The sequence below is a fragment of the Gymnodraco acuticeps genome, unplaced genomic scaffold (assembly GCF_902827175.1).
Source record: "Gymnodraco acuticeps unplaced genomic scaffold, fGymAcu1.1, whole genome shotgun sequence".
In the NCBI taxonomy this organism is placed as follows: Eukaryota; Metazoa; Chordata; class Actinopteri; order Perciformes; family Bathydraconidae; genus Gymnodraco; species Gymnodraco acuticeps.
Window position 1 is genome coordinate 829,205 of NW_022990206.1, and position 20,278 is coordinate 849,482.

At 40.5% G+C, this 20,278-nt stretch overlaps 1 protein-coding gene across 1 annotated transcript in view; it reads right to left on the reverse strand.

The window, feature by feature from the left end:
* Nucleotides 1-1,507: 1,507 nt before the first annotated feature.
* Nucleotides 1,508-20,278, reverse strand: part of mdfi (MyoD family inhibitor) — a 30,451-nt gene continuing 11,680 nt past the window's right edge. The window contains exons 3-5 of the mRNA XM_034218265.1: nt 17,101-17,238; nt 6,235-6,600; nt 1,508-5,265 (exon numbers count right to left, since the gene is read on the reverse strand). Coding sequence (XP_034074156.1) covers nt 5,012-5,265; nt 6,235-6,600; nt 17,101-17,238 — 758 coding nt within the window. The 3' untranslated portion in view covers nt 1,508-5,011. The remainder of the gene's footprint in view (nt 5,266-6,234; nt 6,601-17,100; nt 17,239-20,278) is intronic.

Consider the following 20,278-nt stretch of genomic DNA (forward strand, 5'->3'; position numbering starts at 1 on the left):
CTGCATTTCTCCACACACTGATGTGTTGGCCTGAACACACATTCCTACTGAACGACTTTGGCAAGCCTTTAAAAAAACACATTAAAGGGCTCTGTTCTGCATGAGCACAGTTGTTGCTGTTTTCTCCCTTTTCCCCCTGTTTCTCTCGCTCTGCTCAACTCAGAGATCAGCTAATCTGGTGGGGTTTTTGGGAAATTTGCAGAGGCTAAAATATTTTTATGAGAAATAATAAAACACAGCAGGAAAATGAGCAACAACACTGTTTAAAACGAGAGAAATAAAGCTATACTGCTTTTACCGTATGATCACTTTATGTAACACGTGGTCGACACTTTATGTAACACATGGTCGGATTTTTAACCTACTTCTATATTGAATTTTATGTTGTTTGGTTTGTTTTTATCTGTGGTTCCCAAGTCAATTTGTTTGACGTCTCCCCACAGCACTAAAGGATGGGTTCAAAAAAATGTTATCAACACCACCCTTCAAATCCGAATGTGTTCTTTCGATAGTATTATTGACGTATATTGTTTGAATATTTGTATCATACAATTGAACATTTCAGCTAAATATTTTACATGATATGCATTACTTTTAGCTAAATGCTTGATTCCTAACTATACTAAAGCATACTCAATTTTGAACATGTGGTGTTAATCAATTTTGCAATGCAACTAAGTATTTCTACTCAAGACTTAAAGGTGGGGTAGGTAATTCACTTCAGAAACACTTTTTGTTATATTCCATGGAATGCTCTTAACATCCAGATAGCAATGAATATATTAAATGCTTTGAAAATAAATACATACAAAAATGTCATCTGTGGAAGCCGTGGCGCTGTAAAAAGCATGACCAATTATTTTCACCGTCCCGGCTAAAATAACTGGATGGCCTACCTGCCTGTCAGCCTTCCATCTGTGCACAAACTTATCTCGTGCCCTCATTGGTCATGTCATTGGGGCTCTGTAAGGAAGTCTGAAGGAAGGGGCAGATTTGTTTCGGCTGCATACTTTCAAATTCTAGCGCACTCGAGCTGTTTTCTCCAAAATTACCTATCCTACCTATCCTACCTTTAGGGTATGTTATCATGTGTGATATAACCATTGCTTTTGATACGTTGAGTTAAGTTCAAACCTTTGTTCTTTTACTTGAGTGAATGTAAAACCTGGAGATGAATTCAAAAGATTTCTTAGCAACAGTGTATTCTTTCACTGTTTTTAATGTATACATATTTTGCTTTCCTGATATTTTTGTAAGTGGGCCAAGCAGTGCAGAAGAGAAGGTCAAATGTATAAAAACAGTTTAAGCTCCATCTGGAATTTCAGTAATTCAACACTCTCCAGGTGATGACTAAGCAATTTTTTGTTTCTATTAGATTAGTTTCTGCTACAAAAACACTTTTTAAAATACCAGACTACAGTACAACCCAAGTATTTGTGTAACCGTAATGCAATAAGGCCATAAGCTTGGAGCCTATGTGAAAAGGAAGAAAGAATGACACGTAGCCTGGAGTTCACATTGTTTATTCAGTCTTCAACTAAGAGATTTTAACGTGACTTCCAGGACAGCAATTCAAATTGACATAAAATGGGTGTAGTGTAAACAAAATGACATTATAGTGGACTATGGTCGAGTAACAACTAATCTAGGCTAATATAACTTTCAGAGGACTGCCAGAGGAGGCCAGGCTTTTCAAACCAATATCCAAATCACATCTTATAAAAAGATAATGAATCTTGGAAAGTCAACAATTCAACATTTTTGTAATTAGGTAATTCCAACACAAATACTGATAATACTGATTATGGACACCATTGAAAGTCAACTTGTTTTCTTCAAGTATTACTGTAATGACTGAGCGGGGAAATATTTGAATCTCTCTAGTATAGTTAAAAAATTAAATCCATATCCCCAAGCAATTTTTACAATCCAGAGTGTGACCGAAATGTAAGACATTTGTTCATCTCTCTACATCCAGACATATTCTCCATCTCCAGACCAACCAGTGTTTTCAATCCATCAGACTGCCACCATTCACAACCAATTACTGAGGCACTTTTCAGGATGGACTTAAAAAGTATTTAATGATCAAGTCATAAAATCGTATTCAAACATCATTAAATAAAACTTAAATGATGTGTTCACTGTTTTTCAACCCAGACGTTTAGTAAAATATTGTTTCACACGATTTATGATGCACTGCACAACAAAGAGTTGACATACTCCAAGAGGAGCTCTTTAAAAACCCAGGCTAAGCTAATTTTGGAAAGCAGGAACTTCACAGGAGGGTTCGACTTGTTTATAAGATCTACAGCCAAAATGAGAGTTGCAAAGCGGTTCTTTCTGTCACATGTAGGTTTCTGTTGACCTTTATCCAATTCCATCTCTGCTGCAAACAGGAATTCAAGCAAATCAAATCAATTTAACATAATAAAATGAAACAGATTACCGAAAAGCATGTCTTGGAGCTTCCCATTTATGCAATCTAGATTTACCTTGGTTTTACAGCTGGAGCTGTGTAAGAATCTTGAAACTTGAGCTAGAGTGCGTGAGGTTGTTTTTATGCACAGTCATAAACAGGCAATAGGAAACAACATGCCAACTGGATTGGCTTCAAGGCTGCCCCCTCCCAATGGATTAGTCACATCTCTGGTAATAATGATCATGATTATTTGTAAAGGAACTCATAATCTGTCTAAAAATCATCAAGCCTAAAGCAGACCTATTGTTTGTGCTGTAGAATCAGTGGGTAGCAAACATATGTTAATATTTATTAATATTCCAGTTAGCAATACTTTTTAGTTTAGTTTAACACTGCCGGCTAAAAGGCAGGGTAGCCAGGCCATTGTCTTCAGTGGAGGCCAGTAATGCTATCATTAACTAGTTTAATCTGATTTACATTTGTAGATTTATCTGCATCATTTTTAATGATTGACTTCTGCTATTAACAAACCAGTGTTTTTATTTAGCTTTTAAACTCATGGATTAGCTTTGCATCCCCATAGATCTCTATTAAAGTCCATCCATATTTCTTTTTGTGACATGGTTGGACTGGTGACAGAGAACAGGTCGTTGGATGAAGCAACATATTCACAATCTGCACTGGGAATATGTTGTTAATCCAAACAAATAAAATTGTAATAACTTCTATACACAACATTATATAATCCAGTCCTCCCTTCATAAATCTCTTTGTGCTGTTATTTAAATTGCATTGTTTTCCAGGGCACTCCAGGATTTTGAAACGTGTCAACATTTAAAACACATCCTTTCCTTTATAAACAAAAATTAAAGGGCTTAATATATTTTCAAGTTGCATTTGTTGATTTCCAAAAACTTGACTTTCTGCTTCTGTGTTATCAGGTTGATTGGCAGCTTTAGTGTATACTCTTAATCAACAGTGTTATATTTCAGCCCTTGTGTCTAAAAACTTGTCCAGTCAGAGGAAAACTCTTTGGTATTTCCAAGAAAAAAGGATTGCACAAACAGTATTTGATAAGAGAGGGGAGAGATTTGTATCAAGTCATTTTAAAATGCACAACAGATATGGGCGACATCTCAAGAGGTATTGAGTCGGAGAAGGTATGCATCTCAGCATACGAGAGTGCAGGCCTGTTATCAAAAGCGTACCATTCACACTGTGAGCATATGGATCTAATTTAGCATAATGTCGTGAGATTTTCACTCAAGGAATTACATTTGATGTTGAGCAATGTCTGCTTTATAGAGAGCCCGGCAAAACCCGATAACACAGAAATGTGATTTTCACATTAGAGGAGAAATGCAAATATCTTAACTAAAATCTACAAAACAAGGATTAATAGATATTTGGTAAAGGCGAGGAATCTACTAGAAAATTCAGGCCTTAAGCTAAGCTAAGCCAAGGCCATTTGTTCACATAACACAATGACAAAGAAAAATGAAACATGTTGAAAAAGAGATGATGCGATCCAATCCTCTTCCAGCCTTGACTTTTTTTAGATGATGAGGAATCCACTGAATCCAGCCGAAGCCCCTCAAAATAAACAATGTAAAAGTAAACAAGATGTGAAACATTAAATGAGGAGAGACCTTTGATTAAGAACTCTCTCCCTTCACATGTTAGAGTAGAGAATGTGTCCATTAACGAATGCAATCAGCCGTTCACTCAAAAGTCACTTAGAGTACTCATTTAATTGGACCGATCTTCCAACTGATGCACGACACTCATGATTCTTCTCTGAATAACACAGTGAGATGAATATTAACAAAAGAAATTTGTCTGTAGTATTGCCACAAGCCACCATTAACGTTTTTATATTTTTGTACATTGCAATAAGAACAAAGACAGCGGTGGATCCACCACTAAGTGTGTGTGTGTGTGTGTGTGTCTGTGAGTGTGTGTCACAAAGGCCACTGTACGCAATCAAAGTGGAAGACTTTGACCTTGCCAAGGACAGGAGGACAGACTATGTTTCTATTGAGATCTGAGCATCCATTTTCCCATTATGCTGCTGCTCTTATCTACAGAAACACTAAAATCCGGTTAAATGGAGCCATTTTCTCATTTGCCTTTGGAGGTCATTTTTCATGCTTGGAGAACTCCACTGATTCAGACGGCACAAGGGGCTCCATTGTGATAATAGCTTGTTCTGTGAGGGTCCGGAGGCCCGGTCTGCACAGCCAGGCAGACAGTCCCAGACCAGAGCTGGAACTCCCTCTACATCATACATCCAGTTGTGTAGCAAGGGGCCGCATCAAAGGCGGGAAGCTACTGTCCCATGGTTTGATCAATAAAAGAATGGAGAAATCACCACTGACTGCTCTCAGCAGGTTATTGCTTGACAAACCTTGTACAAAACCTAATTCAAGAGCCAACTAGGCCCTTCAATAGAGTGTTAACCACAGAGCACAGTCAACAAGGATGTTTAGCGCTTCCCAGCTCTGGTGAGACACTGGTTGAAGTTGCTCCTGGGCTGTGGCAGTTTGTAGCAGACATCTACTTTGCCCCCTGTGGTGGCAGCTGGGGCCCTCAAGAGGAAAAGCAAAGGCTGCAGCACTCCATGCAGATCTCCAGGCAGTCTGCAGACTCGCAGCAGGCGTCGATGATGCCACAGTCCATGTCACATGGCAGTTCACAGTCGCCACACTCCTCTGACGCACAGCAGCAGCAGAAACACGAGTCGTCCCCCGCACAGGAGCCGCATGTGGCACAGTCCAGCACGATGTTACACAGAGTTAGGAATTCACAAAAGAGGCAGGCCAGAATACAGTGAACACAGCAGTCTGCAGAGAAAGAGAGACAGAGTTTTATCATTGCCCACTCATAATTACTTTTCTTATGTCAATAGTTTGTATACTAATCCGTCAGTATTTTTTCTGTCACATGTCATGCTAATGAAGCAAAGAAATATAAAAAGTGTTGTCAGAAGTAGCTTGGCAGTACGTTCACTGTGATAGGTCAGAAATTATTAAACATGATTGAGTAATTACTTCACAAGAACACATTTTCCTTCAGTGCCAGGCTAAAGGCTAAGGATGGCCAATGTCCTGATGGCATTAGCACACTGACTTACCACATTCAGGAGTTCAAAAAAACGAATTTCTGGTCTTACAAAATCTTTCTTGGTAATAAGTTACCTCGCCCTCGCTGCTCAACCACATAACTCCTCTCTTCTTTTTTGAGCTCCCAGTATCAGTATTACTCATGTAAAAGACATGACAGTTGCTACTTTTTAATTAGCGAATGTCATGAGAAGGTGGCCTTTTCCACATACAGTATAACAGTTACCAGTTGAAAATGTTAAATGCCATACTTTTCAAACTTTGCCATGGATCTAACCCACTCACGTTTCAAAGACACAAAAGTGGATTTATTACAGGAATGCAGAGGTTAATATATTTTCATATTTTAAAGTTTGTTAAATTACTCCTTTGGTTTTTGATTAATATATTTAATTTGGCTTTTTAAGTTGGTAAAGATTAAGTACGATTTTACATTGAGTGGGTATGAAATATACTGTTAAACTTAGCTGAACTCTGGGTTGCTGCTCTTGCTCTTTTAATACAACCCACCAATGGTAATACATGCAATAATCTTACAAATTGCAAAACGAAATGTAAATGATTTCTACTTCTGGGTCAATGAAGATGTGAAAATAGCATTATGATCCTTCACTCTGACCAGGCATATGAACAACTTGATGTTGAACCTTGCTTGCCCCCCCCCCCCCCCCGTTAGTGTCTGTATCTCACCGCCCTGTGACTCTGCGGGAATCTGAGAGCTGTTGCTCTTGGAGCTGCTCTTGCTCCTCTTGCTGCTCTGGGATGTGATGGAAGGGTTGGACCGCAATTTCTTGGTGTGTTTATGTCCCGCCGAAGAGGACGAGGAGGTGGAGGATTCCCCTCTTGGGAGGGAGCCCAGCTTAGGATGCTGATGAAGGCCCCCGTTCCTGACCCCGTTGGACTGGAGTGTGTGTGTGCGAGGCGTGTGATGCGGACAGTGCGTGTGAGGGGAGTGTCTGTGTGCGTGGTGCTTGGCTCCGTTGCGTTGTTGGCCGCTAGGCTGTGTCCGACATGGCTGGGTGTGGCGGGCGGGCGTAGATCTGGCTGCTGGTTGAGCTGCGAAAGGACACAGGTGAATTAATTTACAATAGGCTGTGAGTTGTATGCATTTCAAAGTGAATACAAATTAAAAACTCTTCAGGTTAACTCAGTGTTGCTTTTGCAAGCTTGCACTTGCGCTTTTAAGGTACTTTTTAGTTGTGTCGAATTGTGATATAGCACTGCTGTTGCTTTCTGATGAGAATATATTATGAAGGCCCACATGTATATGATAGACTAAGGCCCCATCCACACGGACACGAAACGGGTTGTATCGGCGAGGCCGTAACAGAACCGCGGAAACGGAGCCCTCAAACGGTAACGGGTCCCAAGGTGGGTAGATCTGCGGACGAAACGCTCTGGGGGGCCAAACGGCTCCGTGTGTACGTCCTATACAATAATTTCCTGATAACGATGAAGCATAGCCCCGCCTCTCCCCATCTCTGCTGCTCACTGCTGTAGCGGTCAGTAGCTACTGCTACGGAGAATAAACAGAAGGGCAACCAGGCAACCATGGCAACCAGGCAACCATGGCAACCATGCTCAGGGGGTCTTCTTCGCTGCTTTTGGTGTATTTTGTGGCGGAAGTACAGCGCCACTTACAGGCCCGGCATATCTACTACAGCGTCTCCAGCGGGTCGAGCGGCCTCGTGTGGACGGACATGTTTCTTGAGCCGATACCGTGTGGATGGAAGACCTTTTTGATATCGAATTTGGTTTTGGTTTTCGTCTCCGTGTAGATGCAGCCTAACACCGTAAGTATACTAACATTGAGATTTTTACTGAAAATTCACATTGTCAATTAATCTATACATTATTTTATGTGACTAACCCTTTTTTTCAGACTAGCAATCTAAAGGCCATACTTTTAGCATTACAAAATAGAGACACATACAGCAAATCCTTCCATTTGAGGAGTTTGAACCAGGGTATATTTTGACATGTGTGCTTGATAAAGAATTTCAACAATTATTTATGTTCTCAGATTGAAGCATCCCTTAAAGCATTTAGGGATAAAATATGTATAGTGTGCGAGCAGGCTTGCCAACATGTGTGGCTAATGCAGGTGATCACTGTACAGCTCTGGGGCAGGGCCGAGGACCCTCTAGGCGTGCGTGCAGGCTTGTGCTGATGAGGCGTTGTGCAGAGGGAGGCTCTGGGAAACTGAGTTCAATTACAAAGCCTACCCTAAAGGCAAAAGCTCAAGGGAGGAGCTCTGTATTTGCTGAACTGACCCCTGAGCCTACTAGTCTAGACTCTTATACAACAATAAAGACATGACGGGGGGAAAAAGACACATGAAAAGAGTGTAAGAGAAGAAGACCAGAGTGTTTTTCTGTGGATAAGCTCATCCTATCAATGCATCTTTTGGAAGAATAAAGTACCTACAAACAGTGTGCACATTTTGTTAATCTTGGCTCAATATTCCACTTGGTATGTTATGTTTTACCTCCAACTACTTAGCCAGAGTGATGGAGGCAGAAAAGCACACCTTCGCTGCCAAACAAAACACACACCCTGAAAAGAAGAATACAATGGAACCCTGGTTTTTATATATTATGGTAGTATTTAATACCATCCTATTGAGACCCTAAATATTTTTCTTGACCTGAAAGCATCTGGTGTCGAGAGACGTGGTGAAGATTAACAGGGCAGGTTAGACAACAGAGCGAGAAAAAATCAAAGCAGGAAAGCAGTACCTCTCAGATGCACACACACAGTGTGGTCCTGAGCTCTGGCTATGAAACACGACTGGCAATAAAAGCGTCCGTTCGATAACCGCGCAGAGACAGATAACCCATCCAGGCCTGTTTTGATTGGCTAAAGGCCGTAGTCACACAACCAATCCAGTGTTATTAAAGATTCTTTCATTCAGCGTTTTTCTAACTTTGCTCCAGATGTTTGGCAGGCTGCAGGGCCAGTATGTGTGTGTGTGTGTTGTGTGTGTGTGTGTGTGTGTGTGTGTGTGTGTGTGTGTGTGTGTGTGTGTGTGTGTGTGTGTGTGTGTGTGTGTGTGTGGTGTGTGTGTGTGTGTGTGTGTGTGTGTGTGTGTGTATGTGTGTGTGTGTGTGTGCATTAGTGTGTGGGCGTGTACTGTATGCATGTGCAGGGCTAGTGAAAAGGAGCCATACTAATCTAAAGTATGTAAAAAGTCAATACTTGCTTCTCTCCTGTGTTATGTCTCTCCCTCTTTTCTTACTTCACTTCATTTCCTCCCTTTCTATCTGTCTTTCTTATTGCTCCCTTTTAACCTTTTGCACAATGCTGTATTTTCACTCTGAGCTGGCCAGGATGTAGGTCGGTAAGAGAAGAAGGGATTAGAGAGACGGGAGGGAAGCATTCCCACTGGGTGTGTATTGTCCAGGGGATTGTGAGTTGTAGAGAAATTCATCCTTTTTGTGAGTTTGTGGTGTGCATGTGTGTGAGGGTATGAACACAGTACATAGGCGGATCTGGCAAGCAAACAGACAGACAGAGACGGGGAGTCAGGCCTGTCTCCAAACAGAGCTTGAGGTTAGGCCCACTCTCACACAAATATATGCATGCAAGGACACGTGCGGACACACACTCATATGCACATGCACACACACAGAAAAAACACAAGGTCCCTTTGTCTGAGATCAAGAACGTAAGGGAGAAATATGGACTGAGAAAGAGAGAAAACAAAGTTGGAGAAATGGGTTGCTGCCTATTTGGAGCAGGAGGAAGCATGGGTGTGACTCATAAATACAATGATTCAGCAGTGGGAGCTAGTTAAAAATAACAGCAAATAAAGAGCCAAATGACTGTGAGATTAACATGATGAGACTGGGAAACCACAGAGCGTGTGTGTATGGTGCTAACACAGCAGCGTTGGCCACTGGGGGTCCTGCAACCCTTACAATGTGTGTGTGTGCATGTGTCCGTGCAGATGTCTTGGGCCAGTGAGCGAGCACCAGTGAGTCACCATCAGTTGAATGCAGCAGCACACACACCCCCATTCACACACCCTCCACCTCTTCCTTCTCTTCTGGCGTCTCTCAGCCACCCTGTACTTACACACCTCTCTCCCAGACCAAAGATCTGCTGTTCATCTCTCTCTCTCTCTCTCTGCTCTGCTCTGCTAGAATGAGTCACCAGCATGAGTATGAACTCTGTCTCTGTCTCCCGTCTACTCTGGTGCAGTTTGTCTGTCTATTTAGGACAAAGTGATGAAATGTAAATATATTTTTTCATCAGACAAAATCTGCGCTCCCAAATGCAATTGTGAATGGTGCATGTACCCAGAAATGTGCCCAACAACAACTAACAAACTAACAAAACACAAGCAAATATAAATGCTTTTTGCATTATTAAGCACAACAGAGGCTCAGTATCCAATCAAATATGTTTGACTCACGCTCAACAATGATGCGCATTATTGCGGTTTGCAGTGAACTTGTTTTTATCAAGGAGGACATGTGCCATTTATGATGACAATAAAGAAATCACTAACTCCTTGCAGTTTTTCTTGCATAGTTGTGCTGTTTTTAATTGTGGGCCAAAAGTGTCAACTACTAAAAATGTGAGAATGGGAAAATGATATGTTGCTGGTGAAGTTTTCCATGAGTTTTTGCCACATGTTTGGCTCCTATAAAGCCCCCAAACCAACATTATAGCGGTAAATAGTGGTTTGTTTAGTTGCGGCCTTCTACTGCATTGAAAAAGTAGCACATAGACTGATGCATCAATTACATTTGAAATTGTGAATTACCTCTAGATTAATAAAAAGCTACTTCATGTTACTTTCAATAAAGAAATTATCACTTGGTTTGGTCATAGCAATGTTAACACACATTAAATTCCATCATACAATTAAAGGCTAACGAGGTTAACATGTATGTTAGAATCTGAGCCACAGAACATTTCAGATATAAAAGTACTTAACAAAGTGAAAACTTGATCACTGAAGGCAATGGTCTGTGTGTCTTGGTTTTATTTGTGCTGACAGGTTAAAGATACCAATGCATACAAAAAAGCACACACCTACAAAAGCCTCATTTTAAATGTTCTCCGAGTAGCTAAATCATACTTACAGAACATTAAAATATGATGTGCATACAGCGACACAATAGCCAAGCTTTACACAGACAGAGGTACAATAGGCAGCTCTGATTTCAGTGTTATCGTGTAAATGACATGTTAACATTTCTTTTTAGTTAGAGATGTTGGAGCTTGTTTTGGCTCCTGAGGGTGGAGCTGCACTTCTAGCAAAGTGGAGAGACAAAGTCTCAGTTAAGTGTTAAGTCATGACATTTAGAACCCAATCAAACCTCATGATTGCAAAGAGAAAAGGCAGAATTGGTATTTAAACAGCAGACTCAGCACCACTACTTGTTGTTATAAAAGGTCTACATAATAAGCCTAAATAAGATCTCAACGCTCAAAAGGGACGAGTGATTGCAATTTGACAGATGTCTTCGTGCCTGCACAAGTTTGCGGAAAAGCCTTTTCTATACCAGGAATAACAAAGCTGTGCACTTGGAATTAGTCTTTTGTATATTGTTTTGAAATTTGCCAAGAACATTTCATTCTCTTTTTGCTGGAAGAAAACATAAAATATGACCCACAATGCAAAACAACAACTTGCCCAATACACAAAAGTTCTGGAAAACAAAATAATTGATATTTTCTTGTGGTTTTTTGACATTCAGATACAAAATGTAATCCCTGCAAATGTCTGAAAACACTCAATTACATATTTGTTTTTACAAAGTTTGACTTTGTTTGTGACTTTCACCTGACAAAGTCATGTAAAAACAGTGCAAATATTTCATGAAGGGCTTTAGGCCTTTAAAGAGGACCAAGCAGCAGATTTGCAATAACAACATGACAAACTGCAACACTAATCCCTGACCTGAGACTTCCTCCAGCCACCTCCTTCACACATGACTGACAGTGTCACCATTACCTCTACCTGATAGTACATGTCAAATATAGTGTATCGGTTTATTTGTGACTAAACATATATATAGATCATATATTCAGAAGAAGACAAGAGAGATTGAACAAAAAGAAAAGAGAGAATTAAAGCAGAGGAACAGTGATGGAAAACTGTTTGAGCACAGTGACTGGTCTCTAATTAAAGCCAATGACACAGCTCTGTTAGATTTCCCACCAACAACACACTGCACACCCCTCCCCTTTGATGACAAGATAATAACAAACAGCTCCTCTCAACATTTTCCTTACACGCACTTCCATGCCCTGATTGGCACATGCATAAAGAAAGGGTCTGTTTTATATCTGTGTTATGCTTTGATCTGATTTGGATCAGAAGATAATTTCAAACCGATAAAAATAAACAAAGTGCAGGAATCATAAATGCTACTGTGATCATGTCAGTGATGTATTATTGTACATGTCATTGTTTCCTCGTGAGACCAAAAGTGTGCAAGCATTTAAACATCTGTGAACATGTGTATATTGCTGCGACAGTGGCGTCAAAGAAGGCAGGGTGTTCATGACACCAGTGACAGGAAGTGTGTGCTTGTAGTACGTACACAGTCACACTTGTGAACTGCTTTCTCCGTACATTGTTATCAGACAGCTCTTCATGGGCCAAGAGCTGGCCAAGAGCCAGACGCATTCTATAGCTCTGATGTCATCACTGCGAGACAGGATGAGGAATTTGTTGTTTTGGCTTCTGTTTCCTCACCCTCTCACTCGCAAACACATTGGCAGATGTCAGACAGCCATGACCTCACCACAGACCTGAGTCACAGCTATTCGGTAACGTCTTCACGCTCATCATGAAGCCTGAGGAGCGGATACTGATTGATTGATGGGATGCAGATGACACAGGATATAAACAGCAGACAAGCTGATAGGGGCACAAGAGGTTCACGAAAGACACAAAAACGAACCCTAAGTAATTGTTGTAGTGTTCATTTTGTCTGCCATTTTGTCTTTAGTCCCAGTCCTGCCAAATGTCCTTGTAAGTTTTTATCATAATTTTATTTAACCTATATTTTGTGCATTGTTTATCTTCGTCAAAGAAAACTGTTACCATGTTTTTTAAGTGAATGAAAAGTGTTTTTAGTATTATTTAGTTATGGTATTATATTGAACAATTCATTTTATCTGCAGTAGCCAAAATGTCCTTATGATAAGGCATACGTAGCACAGCAATTGGAACTGAAAGATAAACACTCACACAAAATAATTGTCATTTTGTCAACGCAAATATGGGATAAAGGCAAAAATATAAACCACATTTTAGTCTTTTTTTTACGTCAACAATATTGCATAGTGAGATATTGCCATCAGTCAGTTTAATGACATCAGTTCTTTCATAATCTCATCCTTACTCTGGAAGAAAGGTTGTTGAAGACCATATTTAATATTTGCAATTAACAAAATGATATTTGATGGATACAGCAGGCATAGCCTATGCTGTATATTCACCTGAGAAAGGGATAAAGAAAGGAAGAAATGTCACTGTTTAGTTTTAGTTCAAGTCCCGTGAACACGTGTGATATGTGTAAATTGTAGAAGGCAGAGCAAAGCCAGTAAGTGTTCATGGCGGTACATTTTGTCCAAGCCTACTGTTGCATAACCCTTCCTGCACAGCATATGGAGCTGGTGGGTTTCATAGATTTTATTGGGATGTAAAATGAAGAAGGGAGAGAGGCAGAGAGAAGTCTTCCAGAGCGAGCCTGAAATAGAACAGCAGAAGGGACAGGTAGAGGCACAAACATAGACAGAGACAGCAGACTTTCACACACGTACTTAAAACACAATGCATTATGCACAATACTTATCCATTTCCTCACTGAACTGCTGGTTATTCAGTTACCACAAACTAGCTATTACCATGGGACACGTTTATGTGTTTGTTCATGTCACCCATGGCTGGCCCTGGATTCCGGGAAAAAAATGCACGTAGTTTTGTAACACATGCTCATATTTCAGCTTACTCAACCGTCCTCTCACCCCTTTATTCCTCCCTTTATTCCCTTACACAATCCCTCTGTTTTTTAACTGACAGGAAGGACAGATTTAGACCACTGTATGGCGTTTCAATTTGTTACGGTGTGAGTGGCCAAGAATCCAGACATCTTAGCTAGAGTTTTGTGGGGGTTTATTATTGTGAAGGTTGGTTTTCTAAGTGAATAAATGACATAGAAGAACTAGATTGATAATTAGGTTGAGATTCTACTTATTTCAAACTGGAGTGAAAGCAAGAAAAATATGTGGTGGGATAATAACATAGGTTTTGCTACAGGGAGTTAAGCAACTGCACATCAAGGAGAGTGAAGCCGTCTCTCTCTGGCTGAATCATAACCGTGGGACTTGTAATATGAGGGAGGGAAATGGGCGGTGGCGATTGGTGATATGACTCTGAAAGGAGAACTTCCAGGTGTTGGTACACTTCTGGCCAGCAATTGCGGCGGAGAGGTGCCAAAACACCCAGTGGGGAGTGTAATGACCGGACAGTTGGCGTTTTTGGGAAGTAGTTTAGACTTGAGTGTAAATAAAACCAAACAACATGAGACACATTCATCTCTCCTCCTGCAATTTCCTTACTTTGGTAGTAATTTTATGTTGCAGCAATGAGAAATGTTATTGGAGTGGATTGGTCACAAAACACATTACAGAATAGAGAGCCCAAATCCTGGTTTCTGTTACAAAAGTAAGAAAACCTCATTGGAAATCACACTGACATTTATAATAAACCCAATGACAAAAATCCAGCCCTGGAACAAAACCATTCTCAGTCTTATGTCTTGTGGTGTAGTCCATATGTCTAGACAGGGATGGTAAACCTTAACAAAATGATGTATAAAAACTGTTAATTATTTTGTTTAAGAAACGTTTACCAAACAACATTTCCCACAAGCCCAAGACTGTTGTGGGTTAAATATAATACGCTTAACAGCCAGTTGAGTGGTGAGCTTTATGAGCTAACAGGGAGCGATAATTTTAAAGCATTTTTGCCATTATTTTGTTTTGGATGTTCCTTCATTTAATGCATGGCCAGTAGAAGGGGACAGGAAAAGAGGAGTGAAAGGAATGGATTGATTTAACAACGCCATTGCCATAAAGCAAAGATGTTTTGACAACTTGATCTCCACCTTAAACCTCTAGGTCACCAGGGGCCTCATTTATAAACGGTGCGTACGCTCAAAAGATGGCGTACGCCAGTTTCTACGCAATGTTTGCGATTTATAAAATACTAACTTGACGGGAAAATGTGCGGTCCTCCACGCAAACTCTGACCCATGCGTACGCACTAAGCACAAAAACGGGAGAGACGAGAAACTGCGACACCGTTGGCAGAAGGAAGAATGGAGAGAAATATGTGGAAATAATACCATAAATAAAATGTTACCTCTCATTTATCATATATGAAGAAGTCATTTGCAAACATTGATTAAAGCCAATCTTAAAATGATTAAACAAACGCCCGTTTGAGACTCCTCAGTGCACACAAAAACATCACTTGGAGAAATAAATATATTATTTGTTATTTAATATTATGATGTTATTTAAAACCACCTCGAATATGTTGTCTTAATGTTATGACATGTTTTCTCATAAATGATGCTGTATGCAGGAGGACAGAATTACGTCTAAACTGAGGCCGTTTTGTATTTCTATAGGTTGTATAGATACGAGCATAGTTTTATATACTATCATGTTTAATCATGTTTTATGCCGTTTGCCAAGACTTGATAAGTCGCTCGTAAAACACAGGAGGTATGGAAACTAAGAACACCATATATTTGGTAGATTTGGCAGCTGATATAACTCAACAAATTAGTTTTATTTCCTTTAACTGATGGATAGAGTTGCTGCGGGGGGGGGGGGGGGGGGGACGACAGCTGGAACACAAACCACCAAATAAAGAAATAAACATTAATTGACTCCACTCCGCAGGGATCCTCCGATACTTTCTTACAGTTGCTCATCATGGGGGGGGGGGTCTCACTGACACACTGCCTGAGGAAGTTTATGTGTTTTTTGTCATTAGCTTTTTTCGGACCACTTATTTATTTATTTTGGTGACGATCCGACCTCCATGCTGCTACTCTGGTTCAAACTGCATCCACCAAACAATATGATTTATCTCCACCTCCCCAAATTAACCAAAATCTGACACGGGCCGTTTCTTAATCTCGAGGATACTGGCTTCCAAGCCAATATTTCAAGGATTCTACGTCATCGAGTGCCGCCGAAGGACTGTTCCAATCTCCAGTATACTTGGAATTCCACCGAGGCCGCGTCCTTGGTTTGGGGGAAATTTCGAGGCTGCACATGGGTAGACTTTGCGTCCTTAAAGTCCCCACAATGCTTTGCGCACAGACCAATTACAAAAACCCTTGCGGAGAATTGCTGAACCGACGCAGCACACATTTAAATGTAAGTATGTAGTGGTGTAGAACATGTGTTGGTAAATATGTTACTTTGTTACATTTGTTTGTTATCACCAAAAATGTGTTCCGTGAAAGTAAAGCAAGTTCATATTTAGATAGACATCGTGAGGTATTTATTTTCGGTACAGTTTATGTTGAAACCGTTAGAGTTCTTCTTCGTTTTCCGAAGCCGTGGCTTGGAAGTATACTTGTATAGTATACAGTATACTATATTTATAAAGGGAAACCGGCATAGGACGTGCCGCACGCAAGTCCTACGCCGGTACGCAGTGTTTTATGAATCAGTAAATGTCTGTGCGTATTTATTTGCTTTGTCCTACATAAGCAACCTTCCCACGTGAATCTTACGCAAGGCTTTACAAATGAGGCCCCAGGACACCAGCGTAGACAGTATGTTTAAGTCATTTTAAACTGCAGATATTACATTTAAAATGCTAGATCACTTTAGGGACATTAATGTTTGTGGGAGAGCGGAGCTGTAATTAAATGTATGCTTTTGTTTCTATGAAAGCTTAGACATTAGTCATTGTATACATTCTAATATTGAGTGCTTTAGGTAGATTCTCATCGACTAACTATCTTAGAATCTGGATAGTTAACCCCAGAAACTAGTGGAGCCGGCTAGCTTGAATTGGACTTTAGTTCAGATACTTTTTTTCCGTGGTTATCTTGATTATAATTAAATGACACTTAATAATAATAATAATAATAATAATACATTACATTTATAAAGCGCTTTTCCTGGTGCTCAAAGCGCTTAAACAACACTTGAAAATGGGAGCATAATCGTCAGTGTCACACTATCAACTAGCGTGTCACTGTGATACCCTAACAATCCCCGTCTTAACAACAAACGATACGGATAAAATCCAGAGAGGCGAAAGAACAGAAATGTTTTTTATTTCAAGTGTTCAGAAATCCTAACCTACTTAGCTAACAATGTAGATATTTCTGTCTGTGTGTGATTACCTGACCTATTTCTTCAGGGTGTTCAAATGTATTTGTTAAAGGTCAGGACAATGTGACTCATCAAACCAGTGATCGGTACTGGAAACAAAACTCTCACAATGTGTCTCTGAGTATGAGTTCATGTGTGAATCTGTGTGTGCAGTTTACTCACATGTAATGCTTTTGCTGGGTGTTGTGAGCTCCGTGTGTGAGAGGCGGCTGCTCCACTTGTCTTCATCATCCCCTCGCAACCTTTCTGGGGTGCCATTTAACCTCAATATGAGGGGCTCAGTATAGGTGTGGGCCTCATCTGAAAAACAAACCAACACAGATACATACACAATTAAAAAAGATCACACATGTTTATGTTTAGTTTATTTAAAGGTTTTTGAGGTTCATGTTCCTGAGTGACTACTGCTTTCCATGAGGATATTATCGGATATCAGCAGCAAGCTGTTTTCCCGCTTGTAATAAACTTGTCTACACTCATGTCATTTCCCATCTACTAGCACTTAATTAATTTAAACCGAGTAGTTCTGCTGACTTCAACAAAGCAGAAGATTTTGTCTGTATGTGTGTGCTCTGTCCTACGCTTGCATCTGGAAGCAGTTAAATCCAACCCCTTGGGACTGTTTAGGGGTCTATGTGCATGCTTGTGAAACCTGAAATCTGTGTGAGTCTGTGTGTGCTGCAATTGTGTTTAAAAGTGGGTGTATGTGTTTATAATGAACACATAAGACGACATACACATTATTTAAATACAGTAAATACATGTCTGGGTGTTTTATGTGTTCACCGGTACCATGCAGTGCTCTAATGAAGCTGTTATTATGCGCACACAGACACACACACGTATATACTAACATACATACATACACACTACACAGAGGCCTTCAAAGCCACGCAGGCTTGGGCCTCTGAGAGGTGCAGACTCATTCCTGGGCAAATGGGAGCCAGCTGGGTTTGATAAACACACATACACACACACACACACACACACACACACACACACACACACACACACACACACACAAACCAAACCACGTCCTGTGCATGGACTCAACACTTCCCGGTTATGTTTATTTACTCTATCCACTCTTGCTCACTTCTCTATCTGTCCTCTCTTTCCTGTCCCCTGCCTCTCGTCTCCAGCTCAAATTCCCTCTCCGCTCTTACAAATAAATTCCTTCACATATTTGGCATCACTCCATAGATGAATTCCTACTTTCACGGCTAAACCTATACAGTATGTCAATGTAGACGTCTCAGCTGTAGAGCGCAGTGAAAGAAGGGATGAAAGATTCAAGAAAACGTAGTAGTAACAGTTTATTTCAACGAAGAAAGTGATTTCTAGAGTTGATAGAATACATTTATCTGGTTCTGAAATTGTGTTTCTCCAAATATTATTTCTGTAGCAGGGGAATCAAACTTGGCAGGATCAGGATGTCATCGGTATCAACCAGGAAAGTATGAACCTCAGTCTATTTACTCTTTTAGTAGATCAGTGGAAAAATATATTGCAAATGTAAGGTTACGCTTACGCATTTCCTGCTTTTGTCTGTTTTATACAACTGATGTGTTTTTTTTCTTAAAATGTTGAGACATTTGCAGACGTCCTCAGACATTGTTCACGGTTTTCTAGAATTCAATAGACCATTATTCAATAATCATTATACAGTGATCGATGATGTTAATAGTTGTTGGATGAAGTTTCTATTTTGTTTTTACTTATAAAAAAATTGTGTAAAGTGTAAAATGTTAGACTCCATGAGATTTACTGTTTACCATAATTGTAACAGTGTCTAATATCATGACATACAAACAGGTGAACATCCATGATAAACAATGGAATATTTTTTACTGAAATGACTGAAAAATACCCACACTGATATCAAAGTGGGTTTTATCACAACTAAATGTTCACCTATTGTAACAATGACCAGGGGCCTCATTTATAACGCCGTGCGTAGTATTCACGTGGGAAGGTTGCTTACGTAGTAGAAATCCAAAAAATAGGTACAGACATTTTCTGACATTTTCCGATTCACAAAACATTGCGTACCGGCGAGGAAAGTGCGTACGGCACTTCCTACGCCGGTTTCCCTTTATAAATCACAATCGACTCGAAATGCGGTTCAGCTTTTGCGGGCTTCACGTAACGCCCATATTTGCCTATAAATAGTCAAAGAAACGCCCATTCATTCATTCATTTTGACTGACTTTATTTATCTCACACCGTGTCAGATTTTGGTTATTTTGGGGAGGTCGAGATAAATCATATTGTTTGGTGGATGCAGTTTGAACCAGAGTAGCAGCATGGAGGTCGGATCGTCCCCAAAATAAATAAATAGGTGGTCCGAAAAAGGTTAATGACAAAATATATACACATAGCCTTCCTCAGGCAGTGTGTTTGTAGCGTCTCCACTGCAGCCTGTGCATCTCACCCCCCCCCCCCCCCCCGGGGCTATGGAAATGGTGTGCAAACCTACAAGGGGGGTCCCGGGGGATGCTCCCCCGGAAGAACATTTTGAGAAATGACCCCTTAAATTATGACTTCTGGTTATGTTAGAGGGGGGGAGGACAAATTGAGGCTTAAAAATACGAGATAATCCATAATCTTCAGTGTGGTTAGCTATGAATCTTCCAAAACTTCCAAATACCTTGTCCTGGACATAGTTTCTACAGTATAAACTGTGCAACAGTACAGTAGGCCCACACAAACTGCAGAACACTGGTGCTTTGGGAACACTCAAATGATTTAATTCCCATTTAAAATCAGGAGACTAAATACAAACATTATGTGTGTGTGTGTGTGTGTGTGTGTGTGTGTGTGTGTGTGTGTGTGTGTGTGTGTGTGTGTGTGTGTGTGTGTGTGTGTGTGTGTGTGTGTGTGTCATACTCCCGATTTCATTGCCCTCTCCCAGTTTCCTCCCGGGGTCATATTTCTCCCGCATTTCTCCCGATTTCTGACAAAATTAGATTTACTCACGACTGTTTCCACTCGGACTTTAATACAGCTACACCATTGTTTGGTTTCCATGGTAACGCGTCTCTTTATAGCGCGCGCAACTCAAAGTATGAGAGGGTGAGGAAAATAGTCACAGAAAACGTACAATAATCGACAACTCGACCCTCTGCTCACTCTTTTCCTGTAAAATACAGGTCCAGCCCACACATATGCTCCATGGTGCTACAGGCATTGCCCTTACAACTACAATAAGCATGTAAATGTTAATCTACAGCTCCGGCGATCCACTAGCACCGGAGTCTCCACCTGCAGACGCAGCCATCCTCATCAACTATACTGTAGCGTCACCTTGGATACGAGTCCAAACAACTCACAGACTGCA